Raw genomic sequence first — 17954 nt, 5'->3', positions numbered from 1 at the left:
TCCCCATGGTCTCTCTTCACACCTGACCCCCTAGTGGTCTCGTGATTGTGTCTTGACCCCAAGTGGTCTCATCCTATTTTCGACCCAGAGTTCCTCATTATCCGTGCGCTCTCGTGGTCTCTCTTCACATTTGACCCCCAAGTGGTCTCGTGGTTGTGTCTTGACCCTAAGTGGTCTTATCCTATTTTTGACCCAGAGTTCCTCATTATCCGTGCGCTCTCGTGGCCTCTCTTCACATTTGACCCCCAAGTGGTCTCGTGGTTGTGTCTTGACCCTAAGTGGTCTCATCCTATTTTTGACTCAGAGTTCCTCATTATTCGTGCGTTCCCGTGGTCTCTCTTCACACTTGACCCCCCCTAGTGGTCTCGTGATTGTGTCTTGACCCTAGGTGGTCTCATCCTATTTTTGACCCAGAGTTCCTCATTATTCGTGCGTTCCCGTGGTCTCTCTTCACACTTGACCCCCCCTAGTGGTCTCGTGATTGTGTCTTGACCCTAGGTGGTCTCATCCTATTTTTGACCCAGAGTTCCTCATTATTCGTGCGTTCCCATGGTCTCTCTTCACACCTGACCCCCCTAGTGGTCTCGTGATTGTGTCTTGATCCCAAGTGGTCTCATCCTATTTTCGACCCAGCGTTCCTCATTATCCATGCGTTCTCGTGGTCTCCCTTCACACTTGACCCTCCAGTAGTCTCGTGATTGTGTCTCGATTGGTCTCCCATTTGCACCCCGACCCCTCAGCAATCACGTGATTGTACTTTGACCCCTCAACGGTCTCTTTTATCCTTTTGCACCCCGACCCTTCAGCGGTCGCATGATTGTGCTTCGACCCCTCAGTGGTCTCTTTTATCCTTTTGCACCCCGACCCCTTAGCGGTAGCATGATCGTGCTTTAACCCCCCAGTGGTTTCTTTTATCCTTTTGCACTTCGGCCCCTCAAGGGTCATGTGATCGTGCTTTGACCCCTCAGTGGTCTCTTTTATCCTTTTGCACTCCGACCCCTCAATGGTCGTGTGATTGTGCTTTGACCCCTTAGTGGTCTCTTTTATCCTTTTGCACCCCGACCCCTCAGTGGTTGCGTGATTGTCGATCCCTCAATGGTCTCTTTTATCCTTTTGCACTCTGACCCTCAGTGGTCGCGTGATTGTGCTTTGACCCATCAGTGGTCTCTTTTATCCTTTTGCACCTCGACCCCTCAGCGGTCACGTGATTGTGCTACGACCCCTCAATGGTCTCTTTTATCGTATTGCACCCCAACCCCTAAACGATTATGTGATTGTGCTTTGACCCCTCAGTGGTCACTTTTGGTCAACATTTGGACTCGTGAGCTCTTTACTCACTAACCTCGAGCTCATGTTGTGTGCTTGAGCTTGAGGCTTTTTCCCCCGTGAGTTATTCCCCAGTAAAAATTTGGTCTTTTTTATCTTTACTTCCTTCTCAACACGATAACTTTAGCAACATTCGTCGCTCTTGTTATCTAATAAAAAGCAAGTAAAGAGAGGCAACTCTAAACATCCAATTTTGACTGGGGTAAAATAATTTCAAAATAAAAAGAGGGGGAAATCAAAATTGCAAATGTTTGTGGCGATTGGGCTTTTTCCCTTAGGCCAACCAGAAACCCTAATCCATACCCCCTATATAATACCTAACTTAGCAACTCATAAGTGGGGGGGAATCAACAAAAATAAGGGAGGCAACCCTAATAAGAGAAAGAGACACACTTCAAAAGAAAACACACTTGATAATAAGAGAAGGGAGAATAAAAAATAAAGGTATCATCTTCTTCATTTTCCACAATCACTAAAGAGATATTTTTCCTCTTATTTGTCTCATTCTTTTTTTGTTTGTTATTATAATGTGTGTATGTTGTCTAGTAATTGTGTTTGAAAACTAATTTTATTGTTGAACATCTCACAATATCGTTAATCCTAAACCCCGATTTAATTTTAACTTAACTTAAACCTCAAGTTGATTTTAAAACTTAATCCCCAAATTGATTTCAAAACCTAATCCCCAAATTAATTTCAAAACTTAATCCTCAAATTAATTTTACCCTAAAATTCCCAAAGCAATTTCAAAACCCTTACCTTAAACCCTCAATTTAATTTTAACCTAAAACCCCAAATTAATTTTACCTTAAAAACCTCAAATCAATTTCACCCTAAAATTCCCAAACCAATTTCAAACCCCTAACCCTAACCCCTAATTTTTTTACTTAGCTATTGTTTTGGGTTTTTTATTTTTTACTTTTTTATTATTTCGTTTTTATTTATTTAATTATTTTTTTATTTCGTTTTTATTTATTTATTTATTTATTTATGTATGTATGCTATTTATTTTATTATCTTTCACAAATCAATAATAATTTTTATATATACATGGAAATACAACTTGAAGTATTTTTATAATTAAATCCATGAGAGGTAGTGCACCATGTGACTTGTGCTCTGTTGTCGCGTTACCTTAAATTGACATTTTCAAAATTAAATCAATAAGGGGTAGTGCACTATGAGACATGTGTCCTATCGCGTTACCCTAAATTGACCTTCCCAAAAATAACTTAATTAAATCAATGAGAGGTGGTGCAATATAGGATTTGTGCCATGCCACGTTACCTTAAATTGACATTTTCTTAATTAAATCAATGAGAGGTGGTGCAATATAGGATTTGTGCCATGTCACGTTACCTTAAATTGACATTTTCTTAATTAAATGAATGAGAAGTAGTGCACTATGGGACTTGTGCCCTGTTGCGTTATCTTAAATCGACATTTTCTTAATTAAATCAATGAGAGGTGGTGCACTATGGGACTTGTGCCCTGTCGCGTTACCCTAAATTGACATTTTCAAAATAACTTAACTAAATCAAGGAGAAAGGAGAGGTAGCGCACTATGAGACTTGTGTCATGTCGCGTTATGTTAAATCGACATTTTCTTAATTAAATCAATGAGAGGTGGTGCACTATGAGACTTATGCTCTGTCGCGTTACCTTAAATTGACATTTTCTTAATTAAATCAATAAGAGGTAGTGCACTATGGGATTCATGCCATGTCGCGTTACCCTAAATTGACATTTTCCAAATTAAATTAATAACTGGTAGTGCACTATGGGACTTGTGCATTGTCACGTTACCTAAATTGTCATTTTCAAATTAACTTAACTCAAGGAGAGGTGGCGCACTATGAGACTTGTGCCCTATCGCGTTACCTTAAATTGACATTTTCTTAATTAAATCAATGTGAGGTAGTACATTATGAAACTAATTCTCTGTCGTGTTACATTAAGTTGACACTTTTAAAACAACTTAACTAAACCAAGTGGCGTTATCTTATCCTATTATTTTAAAAACAAAAAAAATATCAACCAATCAACTTTTTTTTTCTAAAATAACTACTAGCATTGATTTCTCTATTGTAGCTAGAGATACGTATATGAGCAGTTATTTCTCTGTCAGGCACAAAAAAAATGTTTTTGTCTTTCCTTATTTTGTTTAATAAATGTGATGGTAAAATTAATGTTTTGAACAAAATATCCACAAAACTAATCTAAGTACCGTTTTTATAATGGGCGGTATGAGGTGTCTAATACCTTCCTCCTCATCTGTAACCGACTTCCGAACTCAATTTCTATTTTTGAGCGAATCAAAAATTGGGTTTTCATGTTTTCCCTTTAAAAAAATATCGATGACGACTCCATTACATTTAATTGCATATTTCTTATGAAATCACTTTTCTGTATCTTTGTTTGTATTTTGTCAAAATTAGTATCTTTTGTTTAGGAGCAAATCGAATCCTTTAGAGTCAATCTATGGCTCACTTCCTACCAATTATAATTATCCTTAATTATGCATCCTAGCAATGAAGATGAGAGTATGAATCAGAAAAGGCAGCATGCTAATAGAGTGAAAACACAAAATACAATATGGAAGTACTGAAATGAAATGAAAATGCTAAAAGGGAAATGGAATTGACTAGCATCTATCACGTGCAACCCTTTACGTACTTAGGCTTCCTAGTGGCCCTTTGGACTCTTGCTCCTATAGGCTCAGAGGTATATTCATTGGGCATTTGAATTTGAATTGGTTCATGTCAAAGTTGTTGCTAGTTGCTACTATCAGACACCCATGCTGGAATAATACTTGTTTAATTATGGTCAGAAATATCATTAGGTCAAAGGCAAAATGTTATATATGTGAACAATATATTTGTTAGAAGCAATAGTCACACAAAATGATCAGTAGCCTTCGTTATCCCATAAAAAAACTGGACTTTAATGAGAAAATGTGAGAATCTCTTCTTCAAAAACGGTACAAGATAGATAAAATCCCCCATGTTTTTGCCTTCGGAACAAGGTTTGACAATTATGCACCTCTTTCAGTTTGGCTACTTTCATCCCATTTTCTTTTGAGAAATCTGAAATAATTTCTACCAGCCAATACTGGCATTGTTCATAATCAGTGTGCTCCCATATTCTATTCCAATTGTTGTACATTGCCCAAATCTCTTCTTTTTGGGATAAATCATATAGTGTTGCCTAGTTGTACCTTGCATGTAGTATGATTCTAGACCAATACCTTTTTCAAGGAACAAGGTCTTCTGCACACAAATCACAGCAACAACTATTTTGTCTCATTATCATTCTGGAACCACACACATACCATATAGCATGAGTGAACCCGACCCTACCCGCTCATCCGATATGACCCTGATCATAATCGGACATGAATAGGGTCGAGTCTTACTAAGTCTAGGATTTGGTTTGAGTTCAAAAATTAGACTCAATTAATATTTAAGGTCGAGTAGGGATAACTCGGCCCGACCCGTCTGATAGTCACTCACTCGTCATGTTTGTTTGTATCTATCTCTATTCAGTTGTGTATAGAGTAATGATATATTTTTTGTCGAATATATTATTAACTCTCTAATTTTTTCATTATATATCCATCTAATAATATATATATATACATATATGATTTTATATGTATGATAAATTATATATTCATACTAATAAATAATATTGAGAGTATTTTCTCTAAAATGAGAATTATATTTAATCGGGTATAGGTTCATGTTTAAAGACTAACCCGATCTATATTTAGGGCCTGATTAATTTCAAGACTAGGGCTGAGTCTGAATTCAAAAAATGAATATTTAGGATTGGATAAAGAACAAGTCTTAATTCGTCTCAATCCTACTTGTATAGATATATGATTTCATTGTTTAGCTTTGCATACCAATTAGCTATTTTGTAGTAATAATATAAACACCGACAAACATGAAACCACACACCAGAATTGAAATCACGTACCATGTATCTCCAATGACATTTTTCTAGTTCTGGATTTTGTTATTGTTCTGTCACCTTTTTTATTTTGGTGATGTTCTATTCTACTTTTTTTTTATATGCTGTTGTTTTCAATTTCTGAAATTTCTTCTCTCATTATGTGGATTTTTTAAATGTTTTTGTGAAATTGCATTTGTGATTTTTCTTCTTATTTTCTCTCCTCCTTTCTGCCTCATCCATATAATGTTGGGGCCACATTGAAGAATAAGAATTGTGCTTATGGAAACAATGTGCTTAAATCAAGCACAATGCACATAAGGAGAATGGTGTGTTTATTTTCATAAGAATAGCACAAGCACAATGTTTGACGACTATAATATTAATGCAGTTATACAAAATCATACAAAATCAGTTATTTATCGTTCATTTATATTACTTATATTTAAGAGAGTTGATGATTAAATATGATGCATTGACATTGTAAAAACTTAGTGTATACATCTTTTTATCATGTTTGAATAACTAAGGTATGAATGTACTCTATAAAGATGTAACTAAGGTATTTGTCTCAAATTCAGGGTTATAGAACTCATGTAATATATGACACACTAATTTAACAGTGTTATTCCATATTTAGCATGCATGAGAAAACAAAATAAAAGTGGATATAATAACAGTTAGTAAATAAAGATTATTCTCTAGACAAATAATTTTTTATTTATCAGTAGTGAATGGAGGAGACTTAGTCATAAGTTTCTTATCATAAATGAATTCATTCTAAGGCCATCCTAAATTTCAGCCAATAAAATCTTCCAATGTTCTCCAACCAAACAAACAAAGGAAAACAAGAAATAAAAACCATTGACAAAGACCATTTTCTTTGTGGTTTCAACCCATTTGGTTCTCCTTATCATGCATGACTAAACTCTAAATCATTGTTACACCTGAAAGAAAAAGAAAGAAAGAAAAAACACAAAAGTTTTCATATAAAATCTGCAAAAATAGGTAGAGAAAATGAACCACACAATGCAGGGGAGAGTAGTGACTCATCCTCTGCTGAATCATCACCAAGAGGAAGAACATCAAAAGGAGAAACACCATTGTTTCATTATGGTCCTTCTTCTTTAGGGACAACAGAACTTCACCATGCTCCTAATGCTCTTATAGAGACTAATGTAGGAGACTATTCTGGAATAGGAAGCTTTGATGATTTTAAGAATATATTCTTTGTTGAATCTACAAAGATTTGGGCTATTGCAGGACCTATTGCTTTCAACATATTATGCAATTATGCAATCAATTCTTTCACAAATATCTTTGTTGGCCATCTTGGAGATTTACAACTTTCTGCAGTTGCTATCTCTCTTTCTGTTGTTTCAAATTTCTCCTTTGGCTTCTTGGTTAGTTTATTCTATGAACTTTTGGGGGTTCATTATTTGTCTATTTATTTATACACTTAGTAATATAGATTGTAGACTATTCAAGCTTGTTTTTTTGTTCCTACTTGAATATAGCATGGAAACTTTACCTTTTTAACAGCCAACTTTTAACATGACTATGGCAAGTGACTTGGCTCTGTATATATTATTTTGACTAAAAACAAATATTTTTTTACCTTACCACTTTGGTCTATAAAAATGAAAAATCCAAAATGATTTCTAAAAATTTTAAATGTGAATCAAATTATTCATTTTTAACATCAAATTAGTCTATTCTCGATATTGTAAAACATACTAAAAAAAGACTAATTTAACCCACAATTAAAATTTGTTAGATTATTATAATTTTTTCAATTTTTGAATGACTGTTAAAATCTAAAAATATGAAAGATTGAAATAGACATTTACTATATTATTTTTTTAGTAGTTGTTGAAATTGTGGCTAAAGTTTTTAGTCACGGTATTTTTAAAAACCAAAGTTTTATAAACTACATATATTTAGCCACACCGTAACATTATAAATGCTTTTGTCACGGTTCAGACAATAGCTAAACAACAATTGCGACACATGTGTATACATTTTCACATGTTCTGCTCAGTTGCTCCTATATTTTATGCATCCTATGATAGGAAAGGATAAGAATATACTGTCTCAAAATGTATCTTAAAATGTATATCAAATTATGTCCCGGATCAATGAAAATATGTTAATGTAAATTAATAAAATTAAATATATATTACTTTTACTTCAATATTATTTGTTCGGGACATGGTTTAAGATACAATTTGGGACAACAGATCATTGTCCCATGCAACTTCCACTAGTTATTTAGCGACAATGTAGTTGAATGACAAAAAACTTCATTTTTCTTCATTTGCCATTTACTACAGTTTTGGCTTAAGTTTACATAGTGATAATATGCCTTTAATTGTTACCATCAAATTTGCAGCTTGGTATGGCAAGTGCACTAGAAACTTTATGTGGACAAGCATTTGGTGCAGGACAAGTAGAAATGCTTGGGGTTTATATGCAAAGATCTTGGATAATCTTATTTGGTGCATGTGTTTGCCTCTTACCACTTTACCTTTATGCTGAGCCTATTCTATTACTCCTTGGACAAGATCATGAAATTGCAGAACTTGCTGGAACATTTACTATCCAATCTATACCTCAAATGTTTTCATTAGCCATCAACTTTCCTACCCAAAAGTTCTTACAATCACAAAGCAAAGTTGGAATTCTTGCATGGTTGGGTTTCATATCCTTAATTGTACATATTGGTATTCTTGTTCTTTTCATCAAAGTGTTTGGTTGGGGTACAACTGGTGCTGCTGCAGCTTATGATATATCAGCTTGGGGTGTTGCTTTGTCTCAAATGGTTTATGTTGTTGGTTGGTGCCAAGAAGGGTGGAGAGGTTTCTCATGGTTAGCTTTTAAGGACCTTTGGGCTTTTGTGAAGTTGTCTTTTGCTTCAGCTATTATGCTTTGCTTAGAGGTTTGGTATTTTATGACCTTGATTGTTCTCACTGGACACCTTGATAATCCAGTTATTGCTGTTGGTTCTCTTTCAATATGGTATGCTCATACTTCTACAAATTACATTCCTCCTTGTAATCTATGATTTCCCTTGAAACTACAACATTTTTTAAACATGTTTAGGAATTTGAGTTTGACTGTCAGACCTGGCGCAACAGTAAAATTACTTACGTCGAGATCATAGGTTTTAATACTGGAAATCATTGTTTTAAATTGTGGTTGTGGTCGTGATTGCGGTCATGGCTATGGAGGTTAGGGTGATTGACATTGTTGCGATGTGGATTGGGACTATTACAGTGTGAATTATTTTGTGATTAAATATATTTTTGAATTCGATGAATTCCTATGTGGTTGCATTGTGGCTCAATGTAGCCACATCATTGTGATTCAATACCGTAATTGTTGTGTGATACGGTTGCAACGATCACTGCAATCGCACTATTGCGGCCGCATCACATGACGTGATTTGCAATTTGAATCACCGTTGGAAATAGTCTTCTCACTTGTGAGGATAAGGCTGCATATATCTTCCTTCCCCAAACCACTTGATGGCAGCATTGTGTAGTAGGTATCCCTTTTATTTAGAAATCCTAGTTTATAAGTTCTAATTGATACTTTCGCAAAAACTTCATGATTTGGTGCAAATTTTTTTCTTTCGAAGAACTTAGGTAGCCATAAATCACTTTGAATACTGAAATCCAAGTCAAGCACCATGAAAACTCTCCAAATGCTTATTTTCTTTATATACAAGATTGAAATTTATGACTCTACTCAAAACAACCTAGCTACATGCCACTAGTACCAACAAGCATCGGTCAATTTGGAACAATATTCATTTATTTTGTGTCTAATGATGATATCTTAAATAAATACCCATAATTTATAATTTAATGTTAAGTTTTTCTGTCCTCTTTCAGCATGAATGTAAATGGTTGGGAAGGCATGTTATTTATAGGGATCAATGCAGCTATTAGGTAAATTTTTTTACTCATAGCTAATATTTTTCCAATCTTATAGTGAAGGTTTAATAAATTTTTCTTTCTATTTCCTTTTTCTCAGTGTAAGAGTTTCTAATGAGCTTGGATCAGGACACCCCAAAGCTGCAAAATATTCTGTTATTGTCACAGTTGTGGAGTCACTCATCATTGGGATATTATCAGCAATTATTATCTTAGTTACGAAAGATCATTTTGCAATCATTTTCACTGATAGTGTTGAGATGCAAAAGGCAGTTTCAAAATTAGCATCCCTTCTTGGCATAACCATGATTTTAAATAGTGTCCAGCCAGTTATATCTGGTAAGAGAATTGAGATTATAGTGTTATTAAATTCCTTTCAAGTTTTTCAAAACATTATTATTGGATGAATTTCATATCAGATTTACTAATAGAGGCACCCTATGAAATTCTCATAGGAATGAAGATAGTGGCAAAGTGGGTATGAAAGAAAACATAAAGTAGGAGTCTTAGTCCATAAAGCAGGGGACGTTTAATTTTGCTAAAGTTACATCCTAAGGGAGGTTGACTTTATCTTAAAAAGATTATACTTATATAAGAGTTTATGGGTGGCATGTTACCTATTTACAAAAAATCAAAGTCTGGATCTAACTTGTTTAAAAGTTTAATTTTACATGTTAGTATATTTAAAGGTTTGTTATATTATAAGATTTTGGAATATATCAACATATCTATATTTAAATAGGTTTATAGATATATTTTTAACTAGGCTCATTTAATCTTATAGATGCCCTAAAGTTTAATATGTTAGGTTTGATCTGATACGCACCTGTTAGGCTTAATATGTTTTTTAGATACCCTAAAGCTCGATTTGTTAAGCTAAGTGGACTTTTTAAAAAGTTTGAACCTAATCTATTTATGAAAAAAACTGAATTGACCTAGTTTATTATAAGTTAAGTAATATGTTAGTAATAGGTGGGAGTTAGGATCTTTTTTTTTAACGGAGAGCCAAGTGGTTCAAAAAATAAAGGAAAAGACAATTTTCAATAACATTTTTATCCTTTTGATTATAATACAATTACATTTTTGCCACAAAAAACAAGTGCAAAAATATGTACTTGTGTAATGAAGAGGATCCTTGTTGAATAAATCGTACGACATATTTTCACCCTTAAATGTAATGACATTCGCCTATGTTGCAAGGTTAAAAAAATGTGATAGTGCACTAGGCTTAAATATAATAGATGTCTGTAATGTTACTTTTATATTTCAATTAGATTGTCCCCAAGTATGTTGGTATGATTTTCTCTAAAAAAAAACTATAGAATCGCTGAAAACTCAACCATTTTTTATTTTAGTATAAGTGGTTAGATAGAGTTGTAAAGTGCTGATGTAATAGAAATCAAATCCAAAAGAATCCAAAATATCAACTCATTATATGGTCCAAATCCAAAACAAAAATATTATACCAAATAATACCATGACTAAACTTAAACTATTTTAGAGGGACTTTAACCCAACATTATTTTTTATAATGACCAAAATAAATAAAACATCACTTTATAAAAAAAAACATATTTAACCCTAAAAATAATGCTTTGCTTGACTTTTTATATTCTTATTGTATAAGGAAATCATGTAACACTTGAATATTGTTGCAGGTGTTGCAGTAGGTGGAGGTTGGCAGGCTTTAGTAGCTTACATCAACCTATTTTGTTATTACGTTATTGGACTCCCTCTTGGCTTTCTTCTTGGTTACAAATTGGGCTATAGAGTTGAGGTAAATTAAACTATTAATACACACACTTAAATACTATTGCTTGATTAAATTCATGAAGTGAAAAATAGCATTTTTATTTTCTTTAATTTCTTCCTTACCATGAGGGGCATTTGCTATGTTAATTTGACTATGATCAAACTTTGTATCATTTTAACTATTTTATTACTGATGGACATTGCTGTTTCAGGGTATTTGGATTGGGATGATCTGTGGGACAATGTTGCAGACAATGATCTTGGTTTATATTATCTATAAAACCAACTGGAACAAAGAGGTATGAATGAGTGCTTTTTTGGGTAATCATCAAAATTATGTTTCATTAGCTGTCTAATATCTATTCACCGCACATTCCACAAATTTATATTTATTACATAATCATTCATCATTTATTTGTATTACTTTTTTTAAGAGTAATAATGAAGTAAGAATGAATGGTGAATGATACAATGATAATATATAAAATTCATATACATAGTCAATGTATACAATTTTTTCAAGAGTAATGATGGAGCAAAAATGAATGGTAAATAAAACAATAACAATATATAAAACTCATATACACTTGTTAATGTATACATTCTGTTTTTATAGGCGGTTTTGTGCACATTGAAATGGGAGATATTGAATTCTTATAGTCATGCAAAGAAAAAAAAATAGAAGAACTTTTGAATGCATATACATATCTTGGATCTTCTCACTTTAAAACATCTAATAAATCTCAAATTTTTAGGTTGAACAAGCATCAGAACGAATGAAGAAATGGACTGGACAGGAATTGGTAATTAATGCCACATAGAAATCAAGAGATTCAAACCATTTTGTAATATTTGTATAAAAGTGGGCCATGATGCAACCAAAAAATTGTTATCATATATTAAAATAATTTTGGATCAACAAGAGAATATATAACTATCCTCCTCATCACTTAGTATAAGATATGTGTCCTAGCTTGTATTAGGTTGCCTGCTATGTTATGACAAAAATGTGGCTTCTCTTAGCCTTAGAGCTTTCCTTTGAAGTTGTGTACATTCTTGTAATTATTTTTGTTGTTGTCTCTTTCTAAATGTAATATTTGTTGTTATATATTCTGAATAAAGTGTTCATATAAGTAAATGAATAGCTCAAAAATCTATTGCTCATACTTCATCCATTCCAAAATTCTTCATTTTTTTGATTTTTTATTGTATTATTATATATCATGTTTTAAAAAATCAAGATAAATTATATATTTTTTAAAATTTACCCGTATTTATTTAAGCACCTTTACCGACTTAATTTAATAATCATTCATAATTTTTATTCTAATTATTTTTATTTCTCAGCTTATTGAATCGTGATCAAATTTATGGTTGCAATATAGGGATATTTTAATTAATTTTTATTCAATCTTTACATCATTTATTTACTTATTAAATTGTCTGAATAACCTTAAATATCAAAATGGCAATAGTAGTTCCGGTAGCTAGAGACAAACAATAATTTTGTTATAATAGGGTGCTTGTGGGTTTAGCACTGAGAAGGCCAACTTCAGAAATAATATTGAGCGTGTACTTAAGGTGATAGAGAAAAATACATGTAAGATTGCGAGCAACTTCAATACCCAGAAAATATTTCAATGTGTCAAGATCTTTCATGTGGAAGCATTTGTTGAGGTAGGTTTTAAACCATTTGATGGATGAGGAATCATTCCTAGCAATGACTAGATTGTCGACAAAAACAAGAACTACAAGTTGAACACCATTTTGATACAAGGTGGACATAGAATAATCAAGACATGATTGCTTAAATCCATAAGATACAAGTGCATGAAACAATTTAGTGAACCAACAATGCGAAGCTTGCTTTAAGTCGTACAACGATTTTTGAAGTTTACACATCATGTTACGGTTGGAAGCAGAAAAACCAGGAGGCAGACGAATGAAAATTTCATCATGGAGATCGTCGTGTAGAAATACATTATGTACGTCCATTTGATGAAGTTCCCATGATTTGGTTGTTGCCACTACAAGAACAATTCACATTGTTACCATTTTCGCAACAAGAGCAAATGTTCTAGTATAGTTGATGTACTTTTCTTGATGATTTCTGAGGACAACTAAATGGACTTTAAATCACTCGATGGTGCCATCAGAATTGTACTTGATGCGATATACCCCACATGCATTTGATAATTTTCTTCCGTGGAGGAAATGGTTGCACTACATTTGTGTTTGTCACACTTACATAGACTTCATGCTCTACTGTGCACTTAGTGAAGCCAATTGATATTAAGAAGGAATCAATCCTTCTATTCCAAGCTCTTGGAGCTTGTTTTAGCACATACAATGCTCTCCTTAGCCTTAATACTTTGGTTTCATCCCTTGTTATCTCAAAACCAGGAGGTTGGGTGGTGTATACTTCCTCCTCAAGAGGCCCATTCAAAAAGGCACTCTTGACATCAAGTTGCCACAACTTCCAATTATTCCAACTTGCTAATGCAACAATCGACCTCATATTTCCAAACCTGGAAACACGTGCAAACACTTCTGAGTAATCCTACCCTTCTTTTTGCATGTATCCCTTTGCCACTAATCTGGCTTTGTCTTTGGAGATGCTTCCATCAAGTCTGAATTTGACCTTATATACCCATTTCACTACTATATGAGTCTTTCCTGCTGGTAAGTTAGCCAATTCCTATGTGTTGTTTTTCTCAATGGACTTAATATCTTCCTCCATTGCACTAAACCAAACATCTTCCTTGATGGCTTGATTGAATGGAATTGGTTCAGCTTCAGCCATGAGTAATGAATTAAGTCACCTTCCTCTGTGATTGCATCATCTGCTAGCATCTCAAATTCACTAAGCCTTGCTGGTCTATTCCTTGTCCTTGTAGGTCTATATTCAACAGTTTCTAACCTTGTAGTGGAGTTAGTTGTTTGTGTGATCTCCTGATCTTCCTCTATATAGACTAGAGTCACTAATTCCTTGTGTTCAATCCTATTGAGAAGGTCTTTCCAAGAGTTCATTTCATCAAACTTAATATCCCTACTGAAAACTATATGTTTTGTCACAAGGTTGAGAAGTTTATATGATCATGTTGGGTTGTAGCCAACAAAGACCATTAACTCATTCTTGTCATCCAACTTCCTTCTGGTCTAGTCTGGTATGTGCTTGTAGCATATTGAACCAAACACCTACAAATGCTTCACTGATGGTCTCTTCCTTGTCCTTACTTCCTTAGGAACCATGTAGTTGAGACTTTGAGTTGGGCACGTGTTGAGGACATAGGTGGCTGTTGTGATTGCTTCACCCCATAGATTGTTAGGTAGGACTTTACACTTGAGCATACACATAACCATGTTTATCAATGTGTTATTCCTCTTTTCAACTATCCCATTGTGTTGTGGAGTATATGGAGAGGTGACCTCATGGATTATGTCATTATCTTCACATGATTTCTCAAATTCTCATGATGTGAATTCTCCCCCTCAATCAGTCCTAATGATCTTGATCTATTTACCATATTGTTTTTCTGCCATTGCTTTGAACCTTAACAGATTAGCAAACACCTCACTCTTTGCTTTGATGAGATAAATCCACATCTTCCTACTGAACTCATTAATGAAGGAAGCAAAATATTTGTTTCCTCCTAGTGTAGGTACCTCAATAGGTCCACAAACATCTAAGTATATCACATGTAGCTGATCCAAAGCTCTAACTTGTGTGTCATTGCTGAAAGAGGTTCTAGAAAGTTTTCTTGCTATACAGCTTTCACAATTAGGTTGTTGAGTCTTGATTTCAAGAAGACCAGTCACCATTCCTTTTGACCTTAGCAGCCCAAGATCTCTGAAGTTGAGATGACCATATCTCATATGCCACAACCAAGTCTCATCCTTCTTGATCACTACATTCAAGCATTGAGAATTCACTACTCCTAACTTAACTTGGAAGGTTCTATTGCTTGTTAATGGAGCTTTCAGGATCCTTCTTCTCAGGTTGTCATAGACTGTCATGAAACCATTCAGAAGTTGCATTGTGAGTCCATTCTCATGCAATTGACCAATGCTAATCAAGTTGGTCTTCATATCAGGAACAAACAACACATCATTGATGTATTCTATCCTGCCATTTGTCATGATCAGAGGAACATCACATGTTCCTTTACCTGCAATTACCATTTTGTCAAAAAACTTCATCTTAATTCTCCTAGTTGGATCAAAGTTCACCAACCATTATCTATGTCCAGTCATACGGTTAGAGCATCTTGAATCCAAGTATCACTGCCTCCATTACACTATTTGTTGTCATCATCTATTGAACAACATTGTCACCAAGGTCCTCATCATCATCCTTGACAAGACTTGCTTCAAGATCTTGTTTTCCATATTGATGCTTCTTGTTAGGTGCTTGACACTCATATGAGAATTGTCTAATCTTGTCACAATTATAGCACCTAATCCTCTTTCTATCAACCTTTTTCTTCCAATTCATATATTGTTTCCATCCTCCTCTTTTGTTGGATGATTCTACCTGATCATCAGTGATGACATTGCCAGATTGTGGAAATTTTCTTGAACCAATTCTCCGTTCAAATGTCTTCCCACGATTCTTGTTGGAGATTCTTTCAAAAGAAGTTCATCTCCTTGTTGTTTGAACCTGCAGTGATTGATGAGAGAGTTTGTTTTCTCCTCTTTCATTTAACCTTTGCTCATGAGCCTCAAGGGACCCCTGAAGCTCTTCAAATTTCATCCTCTCAACCTTCTTTGATTCATCAATGGCCACAACAACATGATCAAACCTTGGTGCCACTATCATGAGAATCTTCTCTACAATTGTGGCATCATCCATCTTCTCTCTACAGGATCTCATACCATTGGTTTGAGTAATTATCCTTGTGAAAAACTTATATATTTTCTCACCTTCCTCCATTTTCATAAGCACATACTACTTCATCATGGCTTGCATCCTAATCTTCTTCAATTGAGCAGGGCCAGTATAATGTTTATCAAGAACTTCCCATGCTTCCTTTGAAGATGCAGAACTTACAATCTTCTCAAAATGTGCATTGTCAACAACGTGGTGGATAAGACACAATGCCTTGCAATCTCTTCTTTTACTTTTCTTGAAATTATTCTTTTGAGCTTCAATAGCTCATTCTTCCAGGATTGGGAATCCATCTTCTACAATTTCAGCCACATCTTGGTTATCAAAGATGGCTTTCATTTAAATACACTACCTTTCCCAATGCTTTCCATCAAGAACATGTAGATTTGTTGCAAAATTGCTAGTGGTATGTGCCATGTTTGTAGAGGATTAGAGAAAGTATTTTGGATCTTACAACAAAGCTCTTGATACCAAATGTTAAGTTTTTTCAGAAATGAAGAAGAAATTTGGTGGTGATTGAAGGAAGAATTAGAGAAAGAGAGTGTGTGTGTGTAGTGGTTAATGAGATGATTGTATGAATATTGAATAGAAGAATCTTCAATTTTCTTGTATTCAAATGCATCATTGAATCATACATTTATACACTTGATATATTTAGAATAACAACCATAACTACTCTCTAACTATAGCCACTTCTAACTAATCCTTTTTAATTACTTATTTCTAACAAGAAAATAAGAAGAGATAAAAAGGTGAGTAAGGGAGTGAAGAGAAAGAGAAAGAAGATAAATAGAGTATATTTTTGTAAAGTTTGGTATAAGAGAAGAAAGAAAATGAAGAAAAAAATATATTTTCCTCTCTTATTCTTTTGTTTGGTTGAATAGAAAGTGGGAAGAGAAAAATGATATTATGTTTTAAAGGACAACGATACCCCTAAAATAAAGAAAATATATATTTTCTGTTTTATTATTAATTAAAAATAAAGCTTTAATTTTATAATATAAATTTTATTAAATTTTTTATTTCAATTAATATTATTTTTATATCCAAAATACACTTATATATGTTAACAATATTTAAAATCAAAAGTGGAGAAATAAATAAAGACAAATTTGACATTTCATGCAAAATCATTCCTCCCTCCCCAAACTTGAAGAGAAAGAATTTATGGTGCGTCCCGCACAATTTTAATTCTTTCTTCACAAACAAAGGGAAGAAAGTATGTATTTCTCTCCAAACTCTCTCACTCTGTTTTCTCTTCTCTCCAATTCTACTCTACCAAAATAAAGGCTAAAAGGTTGCTCGTAAATAACTGTGATTAACAAATATGTATTCTCGAAGGAAGAAGTATGTACTAGTTATAGTAGGTGAAAATTCTAGATTCACTTTGGGTACTATTCTTAACCCTAAAAAGTTATACACATTCAGACAATTTTACATATTTTTCAATATAGTTTAAAATGAAAATGTTAGTTACATTACAATAAATAGAAGTGATTATGGTGGAGAATTTCATAATAAAAACTTTGAGAAGAATGTTTGAAGAAATAGAATTACTCATTACTATTTAGAACTAAGGACACATAAAAGGAATGGTGTGGTAGGAAAGAAGAACATGACTTTACAAGAAATGTTAAGAACACAACTCTTTGAAATATCAATGTCAAATTTTTGATAGGCATAAGTGATCAACATAGCCAGCTATGCACAAAATACATTTTTCATTCAACTAATACTAAAGAAAACTCCTTACAAGATATGGAAATGATAAAAATCAAACATGTCACACTAGTGTTTACATGTGAAAGTGTTGTTCTTAAAAAAAAGAAGTTGAAAATTTGATCCAAATATTGATCAACAATATTTCTTGGATATGTGTTGGAACATGGTTTGTTGAAAATCATGAGTGAGAACTTTTGGGTGTGAAATATAAAAAACACTCAAGTCCCATATAGAAGAGTTTGAAAAAACAACTCTCTAAGTCCCACATGGAAGAGTTTTGAAAAAATAAAAATTAAGCTCCCAAGTCCCACATTGGAGAAATGAGGAACATGAGAAAAATCACATGTTATAAATAGAGGCTTTCTCCCTTCATT

At 33.6% G+C, this 17954-nt stretch overlaps 1 protein-coding gene across 1 annotated transcript; it reads left to right on the top strand.

Annotated features, from left to right (window-relative positions):
* Nucleotides 1–6203: 6203 nt before the first annotated feature.
* LOC109337556 (protein DETOXIFICATION 34-like) lies at nt 6204–12116 on the top strand (the record flags this gene model as incomplete). Its single annotated transcript, XM_019574564.1, has 7 exons — nt 6204–6683; nt 7673–8298; nt 9177–9233; nt 9319–9557; nt 10877–10995; nt 11183–11269; nt 11726–12116. Coding segments are annotated over 7 exons (1674 nt in total), but the record flags the coding sequence as incomplete, so codon positions are not given.
* Nucleotides 12117–17954: the final 5838 nt, after the last annotated feature.

Source organism: Lupinus angustifolius, unplaced genomic scaffold, assembly GCF_001865875.1.
Source record: "Lupinus angustifolius cultivar Tanjil unplaced genomic scaffold, LupAngTanjil_v1.0 Scaffold_8_100, whole genome shotgun sequence".
In the NCBI taxonomy this organism is placed as follows: Eukaryota; Viridiplantae; Streptophyta; class Magnoliopsida; order Fabales; family Fabaceae; genus Lupinus; species Lupinus angustifolius.
Note: the sequence above shows the minus strand (reverse complement) of the source record. Positions and strands in the feature narration are given on the sequence as shown.